The 14,562-nt window shown below is 38.3% G+C and overlaps 1 protein-coding gene across 2 annotated transcripts; it reads left to right on the top strand.

Annotated features, from left to right (window-relative positions):
• The first annotated feature begins 8,089 nt into the window (after positions 1-8,089).
• On the top strand, positions 8,090-12,926 carry LOC148154352 (microfibril-associated glycoprotein 4-like). 2 transcript variants are annotated; one of them, XM_088015289.1, is made up of 7 exons: positions 8,090-8,194; positions 8,271-8,367; positions 9,331-9,483; positions 9,819-9,857; positions 10,146-10,242; positions 11,706-11,876; positions 12,465-12,926. In XM_088015289.1, the coding sequence occupies exons 2-7, from the start codon at positions 8,362-8,364 to the stop codon at positions 12,716-12,718; spliced, it is 720 nt and encodes a 239-aa protein (XP_087871415.1). In that variant the 5' UTR covers positions 8,090-8,194; positions 8,271-8,361; the 3' UTR covers positions 12,719-12,926. The 2 variants fall into 2 exon arrangements, with proteins under 2 accessions (XP_087871415.1, XP_087871416.1); XM_088015290.1 differs by having other exon boundaries at positions 8,097-8,194; positions 8,291-8,367.
• The last annotated feature ends 1,636 nt before the right edge of the window (positions 12,927-14,562 follow it).

The following is a 14,562-nucleotide window of genomic DNA, read 5'->3' as shown; positions in this document are numbered from 1 at the left end:
AGCTTGATCTTGAAAACAAATTTCAGGGAGTGTCTAACTCTAAAGAGGATCAGAGACAACTCCTGGTTGGATGAGCAAAGCTACACCTTATTAGAATAAATAAAAGTCTAGAATACGCCTTTACTATAAAACTTTGTACAAAGCAGTAACTACTCAGATTTGCTCTTGTAATTCTCCAAAGACGTCTAAGCACGTCTTTGCTTCTTTCTTCCTTCTTCCATTCGACTCAGGTAAATTAATGCATGTCTCTGTTCTGCCGTTCTGTTGTAATTTCATGTGCGTCTTCTTTGGATTAAACCCTAATTCTGAGATGTCTACACTCGTTTTCTGTGTGATTTAACTCGGCCCGCCGGGAGAACCTGGGATCCGTGAGAAGAAGATGGAGCCAGAGATTTCCCAAAATTACAACCTAAAATCTTCAACAGGCAGAATGAATCTACATAGCTGAACATACACAACGACAATGGTCACGGGCGTCTTGTTAACAAGCTTAAGGGGTTGTATTGAAATTAGTCATAACTAAGCTAACATCACCTGCATCGGCATTACTCTACTCGGTCGGTTAAATTACGCAAAGTATTGGCGTTATACTAGCGGCTCCTACGCCGTTGGCGACTTGTGTGAACGTCTCCGGGCTCAAGTTACGTTTGAAGGCGGTTTGAAATAGATTATGATATGTTAACAGCACATAAAATCTGTTTTAATTGCAGAACAAGGTTGCAGAGGACGCTATAAGGGAGATGGAGGAAACTCCGGTACCAAAATCGATGCAGGAATATCAAAGAGTTGGCCATGTAGGTAAAACACGGGCTTGTAGGACAGCCGGGACACAACTGAAGTGACCGCCCGTGCTGCCGGGCCTGGGTAGCATAAATTATAATACAGCTCAGAAGACAAAGAATACTGCACTAACTAGCGACGAATAACTAATGTGAAGCAGATAGATAACTGCGGTGACCAAACGACCCGTTAATGATGGGCTGCACTGCTCGCAGTTGAGTGCACATGCATCTACTATTTGTACAATAGACATCCCTCCAAGGCTGACTGGATTCTAACATACGCCTTGCAGCTCTTACGCAACAGCTGGTCACCTGCTGAACCAATGTTATGTTTAAAGGCGCCTCCAAGAAACAGGTGATGATGTTTTAACTAAGTCAATGTTCGGATAAAAGTCCTTAAACATTAGAACCTGAGTGGCGCATGTATATACGGCCAAAGTGTTCGGGAGGGGATAAACTAATGAAAAGTGTCTGCGTTACGAAGTATTGCGAGACTCGAATGAGACATGAGAATGCTACGTCTTACCCTGGTAGCCTGAAACAGGCGTAGTGAGGGAAAACCAGAGGTGTTGCTGAGCGGGCTGACAGCGACCATGCAGGAGAGGGAAATCGTAGGCATGCTGATCCTTAGCGTGGCACTGGTGTGGAGGCGCTGAGGTGAAGAAGACGGTGCAGGTTGAAAACAGTGGGATCACGTGTCTGCTTGCCAGAGGTGGACCGTGGAGTAGGTGGCGAGGGAGCGGGAGATGGAGAAATCCCAGTCAGGAGAGAAAGGGGGAAGACGCTACTTGAAATCATCGAGGAATCTCTTGCATCTGAGGAGCATCCTGACAGCCTGAGACGGGCGTAGAGGGGGAAATCCGGAAAGGTGCTGACCATGACGGCATGCTGAAGTGAGAGAAGCTTGGCGGGCGAAGGAAGATGGCCTTTTGCCGCTTCCATCAGATCCTCCCTTTTGATTCTGTCGTTTTTCTTTACGTGGCATCTTTAAACAGGCTGTTCCCTCCACGTAGAGCTCCGCAGTTAGCTACCTTGTCTCACGACTGTGCGGGAGGTAATGCGTCGTGCATCACGGGCCAAAGGGGTCAAAGTAAACAAGGTGACCGGAGGGCTTATGTTTTTCGGAGGTGGATCATGGAGTAAGTGAAATCCTAGACAGGTGAGAGATAGGCGGGAGAAGCTGCTTGAAATGATCGAGGCTGGGGCCGGGAGAAATCTCTTGCATCCGGGGAGCGTCTGAGGGGAAAAAGAAAGGACAAACGCAGGATGCGAGGTCGAAGGACGGGGAATCACGAAGCTGTGGAGGAGCTGAGACGTGCAGATGAACGGATTGAACGCAGCTGGGAAGCGTCTGACGGTTTGGGTGTGGATCCTTTTATGCAGAGCCTGATTGCTGATTGAACATGCAGGGTGAGGTCCAGGCTGAGGACGGGGATGAGCATGACGTCGATGGGCGAATGGAGGGGGCGGAGTCTTCCAGCTTGAACTTCTGCTAAAGGTCCATATCAACTTTCTCTCTTCTTCAGAGTATGTATATGTTTTAATCCAAAATTATTTATGCTGTGGAACTTGATCACCAAATGCTACACAGGTGACCAATCGATCAGCTAAAGGTCAGTTGAGGGACATCAGAGAGCGGAGATACCAACTGAAGGAGGAAAACTAGAAAACTACCAAAATGCAAAGCTCAGAAATACCCAAATGAAATATAAATATTACTAAACTTATAATAATAAAGATGATGACAAACAATTAAACTGCATAGTCTAATTGTTTTTAGACTATGCAGACCCGTTAAAAGCAGTTTTACATTTGTAAGTCTTTGTGGAATAAAGTTTTTCATAACTAATTTTTTAGCTTAATATTGAAAATGAAGAAATAATTCTATATGAATTTAAGTGTTTTAACCATGGACAGCTCCATCATAAAGCAGAGTTTATGTCTTATCAGAAGACTCAACAGTGACACCCAGTGGCTGTAATGGTGAAATGTTTCTGCTATCAGTGAAAGCTGAATGGATCATGGATTGACTCTGATGTGCATAATTTAATAATTTAGCAGATTTTTAGTATGAAATAAAAATGAAAATAGCTTTGAAGCCCCTTTGGCATAACTTTCATAATAATGCCTTTTGTCTTTTGGCTGCTGGTCCACTGAATACCAGAGCAGAAAATGTGTAGAAATGTTGACATGGAAGAAAAATTAAATGTCTGAATATAAATAATGCTGGAAATATTTGGATTCTACATTCTAGACTGAAATACACAATGGATAAAAAAAATCTAATTCAAACAACTAAGGACTCACGTAGAGCACAGAGAAAATAAATACAAGATAAAATAAGTAAACAGTCAGGAAGTAGGAAGGAGCTTTGTCTTCTTCCTACACCCTTTAGAAATATAGTATTTTGTGTTTGATTATGTCTACTTTTATTGTCTTATTGATGTCTCTGACATTTGTTTACATGTTAGAAAGAACTATTTTAATTTCCAAAGTGGACAGATTTTTGTTTAACAGAGAAGTTGTGCTAAGTCATTATGAACACTAAACACTTTGAGCAAACAAGTTTGTGCACTAATCCATCATTCTTTCCCACTTTGCTGCAGAACTGGTTTCTGTTGTTTGTGTTTCCCCCAGACTCACAATATAGTTTTTAATCAGTTAATATTTTAGTCTTAGCTTTTCCAAGCTGAATCTAACAGTAGAAGCTGGAAGAAAATTTAGATGAAGTTCACCTTCTAACATGGTGACACTAATGTTACCATCACTGACCTCTAGGGGCTCTCTTCATGTTTGAGAGCTTTTCCTCCTACATGTTTCATGTCTTTTCTACTGTCACAGCTCAGATGTGTTGCAGATTCTCACATTGAGACCTTCATCTTTTCCCTCAGCTTTGATCTGTAATGATCTTTACCCTTTGAGAATCGAAGCTTAAAACTTCCCTGTGGTTTTTCCTTAGAATGAGATCAAATATATCTGCATAGTTTGCATAGGCCTTAGTCTAAGATAGAGTTTCTCAACGTGGGCGGTACCGCCCCCAGGGGGACATTCTGAGGACGGCAGGGGGCGCTGGTGGAAATTTTTACAAAAGGGGGGCGCTGGGATTCCTTTAGGGGGCGTTTGGTCGAAGGTAAACTTTACACCTTAAATGGACAACAATACCAGTTTAGACTTTGAGCAACTTCCTAAAACTGTATTGTGTAACATTAAAACATGCTTGGCTGCAACTGTGTCAATGGCAGCTCTCCTTCTTCTATTCAGTGTTTGTTAGTTTTTGGCGCAGCTTTGTTCTCCTGCTACTAGTAGCTTCACCGCATCAGTTCATCTTTACACCGGCTGATGACATTGATGTGATTCACTTGTTTGGTGTCTGATTTTCAAATATTTTAGGTTTTATTGAGGCTTTTTGTGCATATGTTTTGTCAGTGCTGTGAACATGCCAAAGCAGCAACTTCTATTAAAAGTGTTTTAATCTTAGTCTGGATGCTGCATGCTTCCAACAAAAAACCGCTCATGTAATTGCTGTATGGGGTAAAAAAAACAAAAAAAAAACAAAAAAAAAAACTAGACAAATTAAATTCCTGAAGAAATTTAAAGGGGCCTGCCCCACAAGACTTTGAGATCTATAGAGCGATATTTGTGGCGGTGAAGGCGAGTTAGAAAGAGTTTTGGAGTCAGAAATCCACTGTGCTGTGTGTGTGTGTGTGTGTGTGTGTGTGTGTGTGTGTGTGTGTGTCAGAGAGAAAGAATCCTGCCTCTATGAGACACCTAGTCTCGTTTTTCACTCGTTTTTTACAATTTATGTCGTCATTTTAACACAGAAACACTGAAGAGATGAAGAGCTGTGATTAATGTAGTTACAGTTCTATCCATGTTTTAATGTTGCAGAGCTCAGTCGTTTTGCAAATAGTTCAAAGTTAAATTGGCATTTTAGTACATCTTTTGTTTGGTAATTTTGTGGAATATTTAACAACTAGAAAATGGCACAGAACAAAAATATTTTTCCACTCTGATTGGCTGCTGTTAGGCCTACCGATTTTAATTTGAATGACCATTCATTGCATTTTTCATAAACACCTGTGAAAATAATTTCTATTCCCATGAGTCTTTTGTTCTCTGGGAAATTATTTTTGATAATAACTCCAGAAACCACCAAATAAATCAAACATGAACAACAGTGATAGTAATATTAATAATAAAATAATAGTCAGTGCAAAGTAGCCTACAAATTATTTGATGAGGGAGGAGGAGGGTGAGGGATCTGGATAAAGGCTAGAGGGGTGCTGGGCCCAAAAGGGTTGAGAAACCTTTTTGGGCCCAGCCCAAAAAGATCTTAGATCTCGATCAGTCTAAGAAGTATAGACTGATCAAAGGATTTGATCACCAAATGCTTAAAATGTGACTAAGTGATCAGATGAAGGTCAGCTGAGGAACATCAGAGAGCTGAGAAACCAACTGAGGGAGTAACACTAAAAAATAACCAAACGTTAAAAAATCAGAAATACCAAAATGACCAAACTAAACTCAACGACCTACAGATGATGACAGAACATAATAGTTTTTAGGTTGTGTAGAAATGATAAAAGCAGATTTGAGTTTATTTTATTTTATTTTTTACTTAAAATAATTAATCAATATATAATTTTTAATCATTATTGGATATGAAGAAATCATTTTTTTATATTAATTTAAGTGTTTTTAAATGTGAACAAGCAGGAAAAATCAGTCCCAGCTCCATCATCAGTCTTTGATATCACAAGGCTCCCAACAGCGACACCAAGTGGTTGTGATGGATGAAAAAATAGTGGAATGTTACCATCAGATGGTTCCATATCATCTGACACCCATAGGTGTTCCAGCGTCACAGTTAAATAAATACTGCTTGTGTAAAAGTGTCATCCCTTTTCTAATAATCTGTCATGGGACTGTTTGACTTAAGCATTGTGGTTTTTAGTTATTACACTGCCAAGTTCCTGCATAAATTCGCTTCATTATTTTTGTTGAAAGGAGAATTATGGCGTCTGTGTTTGGGGTGATGTTTGTGTGTTGGATGGGGCTTGTTACACTGCATTATGTAATAATGTAATAAAATTGGGTTTCATATTATATTATATATTTAATTGTTTCATTAATATAATTAAATATAATTAAACAACACATTTGTATTCAAATAACAAATTGAGGAAAGCCCTTGTATTCAGATCATCAACAATTTCAGATTTTACATACTTTCTTAAACTCTCGAATATTAAACGCTCTTGTAAGGGCAAATCTTTGCAACAAAGCTGATGGTAGAGCTGCAGAAATATGTTTAAGAAATTTCTGTTTTGACTTTCAGAAAACATTAAGTGGTTGCAAAACCTTAATGTTGTCTTAATGTTGCTATGGATGAATTTGAGGTGAGGTGATGTCAGGTGAGGTGAGGTGAGGTGAGGTGAGGTGAGATGAGGTGAGGTGAGGTGAGGTGAGTTGGGTGGGGTGAGGTGAGGTGAGGTGAGGTGAGGTGAGGTGAGGTGAGGTGAGGTGAGTTGGGTGGGGTGAGGTGAGGTGAGGTGGCTACCATCCATCCATTCAACCGTCCAAAACCATGGAAGCTACATCTCCAGTTATAATAATGTAACATTTTATTAGGCATTTTTTTGTGCAATTGAGACTAATTATCAAAAGTTCAGAAAGGAAATCTTCAATAAAATCTTTGGGATATTTCCATCTTACACCTTTGTTTTCAGTTACTTAGGCAAACAAAAGTGTTTACTTATGAGTTCTGCTGCTACAGTTAAAAAAATAAAAGCCCTTCGAAAAAGCTGTCATGGGCTGATTGATTTTTGGTTTATAGTTTCCAGTTGTAATACCATCCTCCGCCAGCTTCCTGCACATGGTGTTTGCTTAGAGCAATGAGGAAGAAATGTTCTCCTGTCCCACAATTTGATGTTCATTGCCTTGGATCCACATAAAGAAGTAAGAGAGATGTGTGTCTGAAGATGGTTTATGTATTTGGTTTTTACACCTTTAAAGCTATTGTAGGTATATTGAATCACTCCACACATTGACAACCTAACTTTAAGCTGTTTGGATTTACAGTCATCTGTATGGGCTCTGAACATGTTTTTTTTTTTTTTCCAGGTCGAAAGCAAATACTCAAATTAACAACCTTTAGGCAGGTAATTAATACACCATAGATTAAACTCATATTTCTCTACTGATTTTTTTTAATGTTCTGATGTAAAATTTACATTTTAACCCTTGTGTCCAGAAATGGGGTCCAACCGACCCCACACACGTAAAACTTGTATCATTTTTCAACAGTCCTCTACGTTCCTCAGTCCTCGCACACACAAGGGTTAAATACTGAGTTTCTGTTGGGGAAGGAGCCTGAGCTGTTTTATAAGGTTGAGAAGTTCCAGCTGAAAATAGTCAGTCTCACCTCAACACATGGTTCTGGTTCTGGACAAGTCTCCTTTACAGGGTTGGACACTCTTTCACTCTAGAGTTGCCCCTGGTGAGAGGAGTGGGCATAATTTTCCCCCCTATCTTGTTAGGGGGCCAAGAACATACCTGAAGGTTTTTGCCCCCCAACATACATGAGCGTTGGGCTTCACCCTGGTGAACCAGAGGGTAGGGACCAGTTCGGACTGTTGTTAGTATATGTAAAGGATGATACACAATATTTGTCCAAAATTATCCATGCAATGAATGAGCAAGTTAGATATAATATACTGCATATAAAAGACTTACAAACTATCAATAAACCTCCAGATGCTGTGAAAGAGAGAATTGATTAGTAATAGTTTTGTACAATTTTATTTATTTATTTTTATCACATATATCTTCATTTTGTGTCTATGTGTTCCAGTATTGACACTTTTTGATGGATACTGTGAGTTTAGCAGTGTAACGAAGTCGGACATAATGGCATGCAACAGTAAGATGTTTGATCGGCTGAATGCTGATCCAGTCGATCAGAACCACATTAGATATAATCAATCCTAATCCAATCCTCAAGAGGAAGCTGGCCAACGTTTTGCTTGTGTATGGCGTGTTGGTGTTGGGTCAGATTTCTACCAGGATACAGATGTATTGACTAAAAGGCCTGATAACAACACTGAGTATATGTCTACGAGGAAAGATACAATGTTTTTAGAAGCCTGTAATAAAAGTTGTTCCTTCATATCTTCTTTGGGAGCATTGGTGTTCCCTTTCAGTCACACCTTAGTCCAGATCCTGTATCCAGTATTTGCTTTGTAAAATGATGAAGCCCAGGTCTTTTTTCATTAGGTGATGATTGATTTAGGTTTCTGATAATCAGGTGAGGTGACACATCAGCACATTCAGCAGGTATAAATAACTGTGTCTGAACATCGGAGACACAGACGAGAAGCAGAAGTTTGGAATCAAGTTCATTGCAGCTGCAGGTGAGAGATGGACGAATGAATTCATTTACAACTGTCTTTGACCATTAAAGTTTCTCTATTTATTTTACATTGACAGGGAATTTCATTGTATTGCAGTTCAGTAGTGATCCATACTGACTCCAGATTTTCATCAGTTTTGATCAATTTTATCCAGATCAACAGTAAAGATGAAGGTAAGCCTGTACCATGCACTATAAAAATATCTGTAACTGAATCATTAATTTAATGATGTATAATGTAGGAAAAATGAACAATGATTTATCTATCTTTATTTACTTTAACCTGGAAATATTTTATTAAGATTCAAAATTTCATCAATAACGAGATGGAAACAGCACAGAGACATTGTACATAAAAATGTACAAATTATGGAACATCAATGATGATTAAAATATGAATACAAACAACATATTTAACAATGTAGTCAAAAATGTACCAATCAAACAACTTCTAGTGAGTCTGTTGACTATTTAAAGTGTTAGGTATTTGTGAGTTTGACTTTTTAAACATATTTAAACATTGGATGAATGCAAACACAGCATATCATTGGTTCTGGAAATAACATTTCTTAACAGGACTGATCAAATGAGTTGTTAAAAAATTGTGGGGTCCCACCGACCAGAAACCATTAGAATCCAGCATTAGTCTGAGAGTCTGAGGCTGCAAATCTGGCAGCACAACATGCAGGACAAGGAACAGGGATCAGGGTTAATCTGACTAGATGGATGTTAATCAGGTTTAATCTGACTAGATGGATGTTAATCAGGTTTAATCTGACTAGATGGATGTTAATCAGAGTTAATCTGACTAGATGGATGTTAATCAGGGTTAATCTGACTAGATGGATGTTAATCAGGTTTAATCTGACTAGATGGATGTTAATCAGAGTTAATCTGACTAGATGGATGTTAATCAGGGTTAATCTGACTAGATGGATGTTAATCAGGTTTAATCTGACTAGATGGATGTTCATCAGTTAATCTGACTAGATGGATGTTAATCAGAGTTAATCTGACTAGATGGATGTTAATCAGGTTTAATCTGACTAGATGGATGTTAATCAGGGTTAATCTGACTAGATGGATGTTAATCAGGGTTTCTTTGATGCTCAGAAGTTGCCATGTTCTGTCTTCTAGCTGTCATCAGTTCTCCTCCTCTTGGCTCCACTGCTGGTCAGCTGTGCAGAGGTCAAACTGCCAGCTGACTGTAATGACCTCTACAATGTGGACAATAATCTCCCCAGTGGAGTGTACACCATCTATCCAAGTGGATCTACATCTGCTGTTCAGGTGAACTTTAAGTTTGGTTTGTTCATGAGAATGAAGATCCAGATTAGAGTTCTGTGCATCACCAAACCTGACTGGAGGTTAATCTGCCTTCAATGTGACTCGTCTTCACACACATTACTTAAACTGGATATTTGAAACTTAATTTCTTGATGTTTAATATGTTGTTGATTCAGTTCAAGCTCCAGTTTGTTTCACCTGCAACTAAAGCAGTTATTTATTGAGATGCAATTTTATTTAATTATAAGTTCACATGTTACTGAGACAGTAATAATATATATTGTTCCACTATATATTATATCTACTGCAGCCCAATTAATCTGTGTGTTTGTGTGAAGGCTTACTGTGACATGACCTCAGAGGGAGGACGCTGGACGGTGAGTGTCCACATCTACTCAACATGAACTCTGATTGCAGAACAACTTGGTTTATCTGAAGGTTCCTGGAGGTTTTCATCCAACAAACATCAAGTCCTGTTGAAAGAAGAGTCTTTATTTTCTTTCCTTTTTCACCTCCCTGTTAAAAATAAGACTTAGTAAATGTTGTCATGTTAAATATTGATTATTGATATCAATTCAGAGTTGGTAAAACCCACTTCCTTTTCAGCCTGAGTGTGTAAGTGAGAAATTAGTTCACTCCTTGAACAGATTCCTTTGTTTGTCCAGGTTTTCCAGAGGAGGATGGACGGCTCCGTAAACTTCTACAGAAACTGGGCCGAGTACAAGAGAGGCTTTGGAAACGCTGCTGGAGAGTACTGGCTGGGTGAGACACAAACCTGAACAGTCAATGTGTGGTTTGTTTATTTAATTAGGACAATAATAACATAATTATAGCTACATTTGTCAACATCTGTTTATTTTCTAGACTCACTTCTTCACTATTGTGTTGCTAAGTGATGGTGTGCAGGTGCAAGTCAAAAAGTTTGAATATCATGAAAAAGTTGATTTAAATCAGTAATTGAATTCAAAAAGTATCATTTATATATTATATTCATTCTCTACGCTCAGACTGATATATTTCAAATGTTTACTTCTCTTAGTGTTGATGATTATTGCTGACACAGTGGTGTCGGGCCGGGGGGGCGGGGCTAATAACTGGGCCCTTTATACCCAAAATAATAAACTCATGAAAACATGATTTTATAAAATACTAATAAAAGCCACTCATATTTGTCGTAAAAATACTCCAATCTACCTACTTTACAATCTGTTCATAAGTATCTGACTGATGACGTTGTGGATGGTTAGTAACGTGTTTTACCCAGAATACACTTGGAGACAATATCGGCAATCAACTTATAAATTTGTATGTCATAAGGTTAAATGTAAGAGTGAAAATAAAGCCAGTCATGTCGCACAACATTTTATTCAATGTTTTACAATTTGTCACTAAAATCAGTCGGTCTTGTAAAGTTTTTAGCAACCATGAGTCAACAATGGCGGCGGCAGCCTACTATATGATCTACTGGGGGACTCCTTTATAAAATCTATATGCACCGTACTCAACAGGAGAGTGCCCACCTCAGCTCTCATCAGACATGATACAGACTTGGATCTCTGAAGTCATTTTCTGCCTCCCATCCTGGCCCTCCCTAGGGGCTGCTGCCCCCCTAGCCCCCCATAGCTCCGCCCCTGTGCTGACAAATAATGAAAACTACAAATTCAGTATTTCAGAAAATTAGAATATATCAGGATAACCACAACCTGGAGGGCATTGTGAAACAAAACCCATTTAGAAATGTAGAGTGGAGTAAAACTGGAGTCAGTACTTCAAGAACCATCACACACAGAGGTCCAAGGTCAACACAGACATCTGCCAGGAAGTTTTAGGGCACTTCCAGCTGCTGACCAACTTCATGGAGATGCAGATTTAATTTTCAAACAGGACTTGGGACCTGCACACAGAGCCAAAGTACCTGGTTTAAGGATCAGGGTTTACCTGATCTTAATTGGCCAGCAAACTCACCTGACCTTAACGTCATAGAAAATCTCTGGGGAATCATGAAGAGGAAGACACAATAGTGAAGACCCAACAATTCAGAAGAGCTGAAGGTCACTATCAGAAAAATCTGGGCTCTCATATCACCTGAGCAAAGCCACAGACTGATTGACTCCATGCCACTCTGCATTGCTGCAGTAACCTGAGCAGAAGGAGACCCAACTAAGTACTTAGTGTGTGAAAGTCTCAGTAAAAATCCAATTTTAATGGTTTTCATGTCTGTGCAGGTCTTGATAACATCCATGAGTTGACACGACTTCAGGACCAGGAACTGATGGTCGACATGGAGGACTTTGAAGGAAACAAAAAGTTTGCCCTTTACTCCTCATTTAAAGTTGATGCCGAGTGTGACGGTTACATGCTGCATGTGAGTGGTTTCAACAACAAAGGAGATGCTGGTGAGTCATGAGAAAACCTCATCCTAACTTTACTGGATGGATGGATGGATGGATGGATGGATGGATGGATGGATGGATGGATGGATGGATGGATGGATGGATGGATGGATGGATGGATGGATGGATTCAAGGCACTGAGCATGGATCCCTGAGGGACTCCTGTGTTATTACATATGTATAACATCTATAATATTAATAATAAAGCTAATTTGCTGTAGTTAGGCCATTCAGGGTTCATAAGAAACCACTTCCATTGGATTAAATGTGTTGTGTCAGTGATATCTATACCCAGAGTTTGTTCTTATGGTTCTGAAGCAAACAGATTGATGTTGGCAGTTCACAGCAAAAAACCTGATCAAAGTAAATTTAATTGATATCATGATAATAGCCTAGTAAGAGATTTACATAACTTCTTATGATTTATTTCACAAAACATAAAGAACTTTTTACAAAACCAGTATTTTTTTAATATATAAAAATTACAATTTTATTTTTGTCTGATGACAATTTTTTTTTCATTATTTAAGTTTTCAAGTCAATGTCTATTTTTATTCATAACGTTTTCATGTCCTGTAATGATTTCTGCAGGAGACGGCCTTGCCCTTCACAATGAACAGAAATTTACCACCTTTGACAAAGACCAGGACAAGAGGGACGGCAACTGTGCCAAAACCTTTCTGGGTGCTTTCTGGTACAATGATTGTCACCATGCAAACCCTAATGGGGTTTATCGCTGGGGGGCTGACAAGACTCTCTATGCTGTTGGAGTGCAATGGTATCACTGGAAGGGACATGATTACTCCCTGAAGAGCTTCAGCATGAAGATTCGTCCTGCCAAGTAAATCTGCAGGTCAAACATCCAGCAAAAAATAATGAGTTGCTTTTTCTTGTAATCAATCATCAACTTTTGGCTTCAAACACGAGTCAAAAGTTGATATTATTACATCTAAATATAATCCAGTTGATTGTGCTTTAAATCTTTGGTGATAGTTTGCTACTGTAATCAGTTTCTCTCCTGCTCTGTGATAATAAATAAGAAGCAAGCAGCAATGTTTGTGTGTCTGGATTGTTTTACACGTAAAACTTAAAATAAGCCAGTTTTAAAACAGAAATTGGGCCAAATGGAAACATTTTTAGAATCAAACCTCTTGGTTAAATGCAATTAATTGAAAAATCTAGATCTTCCATGATTCTAAATCATTTTATGCTCAATTCTGTCAGTGTGAACCCTTATGTCTATTTATCTGTTTTTGTCACTCACAGAAAACATAAAGTGTTTCTGATGTTAGCTCAGAGAAAGAAATTAAGTTTAATTGGAGTTTTATCAGAAAACAATCAGGAAGCTAAACAAGAACTGCAGAAAGTCGTCAGTTTGCTTTTTAAGTTTTGGGTTGAAAATCTTGTGGTCTTGTAGCAAGAACTGGATATGGATCATTCTTTCAAAAACTCTTCATGCATTTTAATAACTTTGCTGAGTAGGTTTTCCCAGGTAAAGGTTGAAAAATGTATCCATGAATGAACCAGTTGGGCCTCAAACCCACATTTATATTTTTCCCAAGCTGATATGTGCCAGAATTTAAATATCTTTCATGGTTTTATTTGCATTAATACTAATTGAAAGCAATGAACATCTTTCAACAAATAACTAATTGAAAACTATGGAATATGTTGGTATAATGAGCCCTTTGAACATATAATTGGACCAAATCTCCAGTTTCTGTTAATATTTCGTGCAAAATTTCATAATTAAGCTGCAAATGTTTTGAAAAATATTTTGTTCTTGATCTCATCAGTGCAAATATAAACTTTAGATGTTCTAAGCCTTCATTGCAACTGGAAAGTTTTACATCATAAATTGTGTATATCTGAATATTTAAGATAAAACAATAGGAAAGGTTTTTAAGATTAAAAGTACAAACATTATCTAGGAATCCTGACACCTCATAACTGACATTGGAGAAAATAATAAATGAACAGATGAACCTAGAGGTGACTTAGTGAAAGTCTCAGAGCTTCCACATCGAGCTGTTTTAATTTGATCTCCTTCTCAGCTTCAATTCCCAACTTATGATTTAAAGTTTTAAATCAACTCGGCTTTACATACTCGCTCCTTCTCCTGTGACCTGGTTATGTCTGAAAATCCGTCCTGCCAAGTAAATCTGCTGGTCAAACATCCAGCAAAAAATGATGAGTTGCTTTTTACTAAAATGAAATGCAATCATTAGATTGAAATCAACCAAAGGTTGACATGATTTCCTCTAGCTTTAATGTAATTCAGTTAATTGTGCATAAATTTTATTTGGTGAGGGTTTGCTGCATGTGTCCACTTTTCTTCTGCTCTATAATAATAAATAAGAAGCAAATGGCTATGTTTGATTCTTTTATTACTTTTAAACACACACAAAACAAACCGTTAAACCAGTTTTAAAATAGAAATTGAAACATTAACATCTTTAGAAAGTAAGTTCTTGGTTGTATTGAATTGAATTGTGTGAAACATCTTTTCTGCACCACTAGAGGGAGCACCTGTATAACTATCGCACAGGTCAGGAACTTCTTCAAAGCCACAAGTTATTTTTGCTCATGTTTCTACTGAACTACAGTCATCTAGAACAGTAAACTTATTGAATCAATATCCTCATGTTTTCTTTTGCTTTTTAGTTTTTCATAGAAAAACTTAAACATG

This window comes from Poecilia mexicana, unplaced genomic scaffold (assembly GCF_051168715.1).
Source record: "Poecilia mexicana isolate PSO_F unplaced genomic scaffold, ASM5116871v1 scaffold_18, whole genome shotgun sequence".
Classification (NCBI taxonomy): Eukaryota; Metazoa; Chordata; class Actinopteri; order Cyprinodontiformes; family Poeciliidae; genus Poecilia; species Poecilia mexicana.
Note: the sequence above shows the minus strand (reverse complement) of the source record. Positions and strands in the feature narration are given on the sequence as shown.

Coding starts and splice junctions, on each gene's coding strand:
- LOC148154352 (XM_088015289.1), top strand. Junction 10,243..11,705: donor TGCTGGAGAGTACTGGCTGG/GTGAGACACAAA, acceptor ATGTCTGTGCAG/GTCTTGATAACATCCATGAG. Junction 11,877..12,464: donor CAACAACAAAGGAGATGCTG/GTGAGTCATGAG, acceptor TGATTTCTGCAG/GAGACGGCCTTGCCCTTCAC.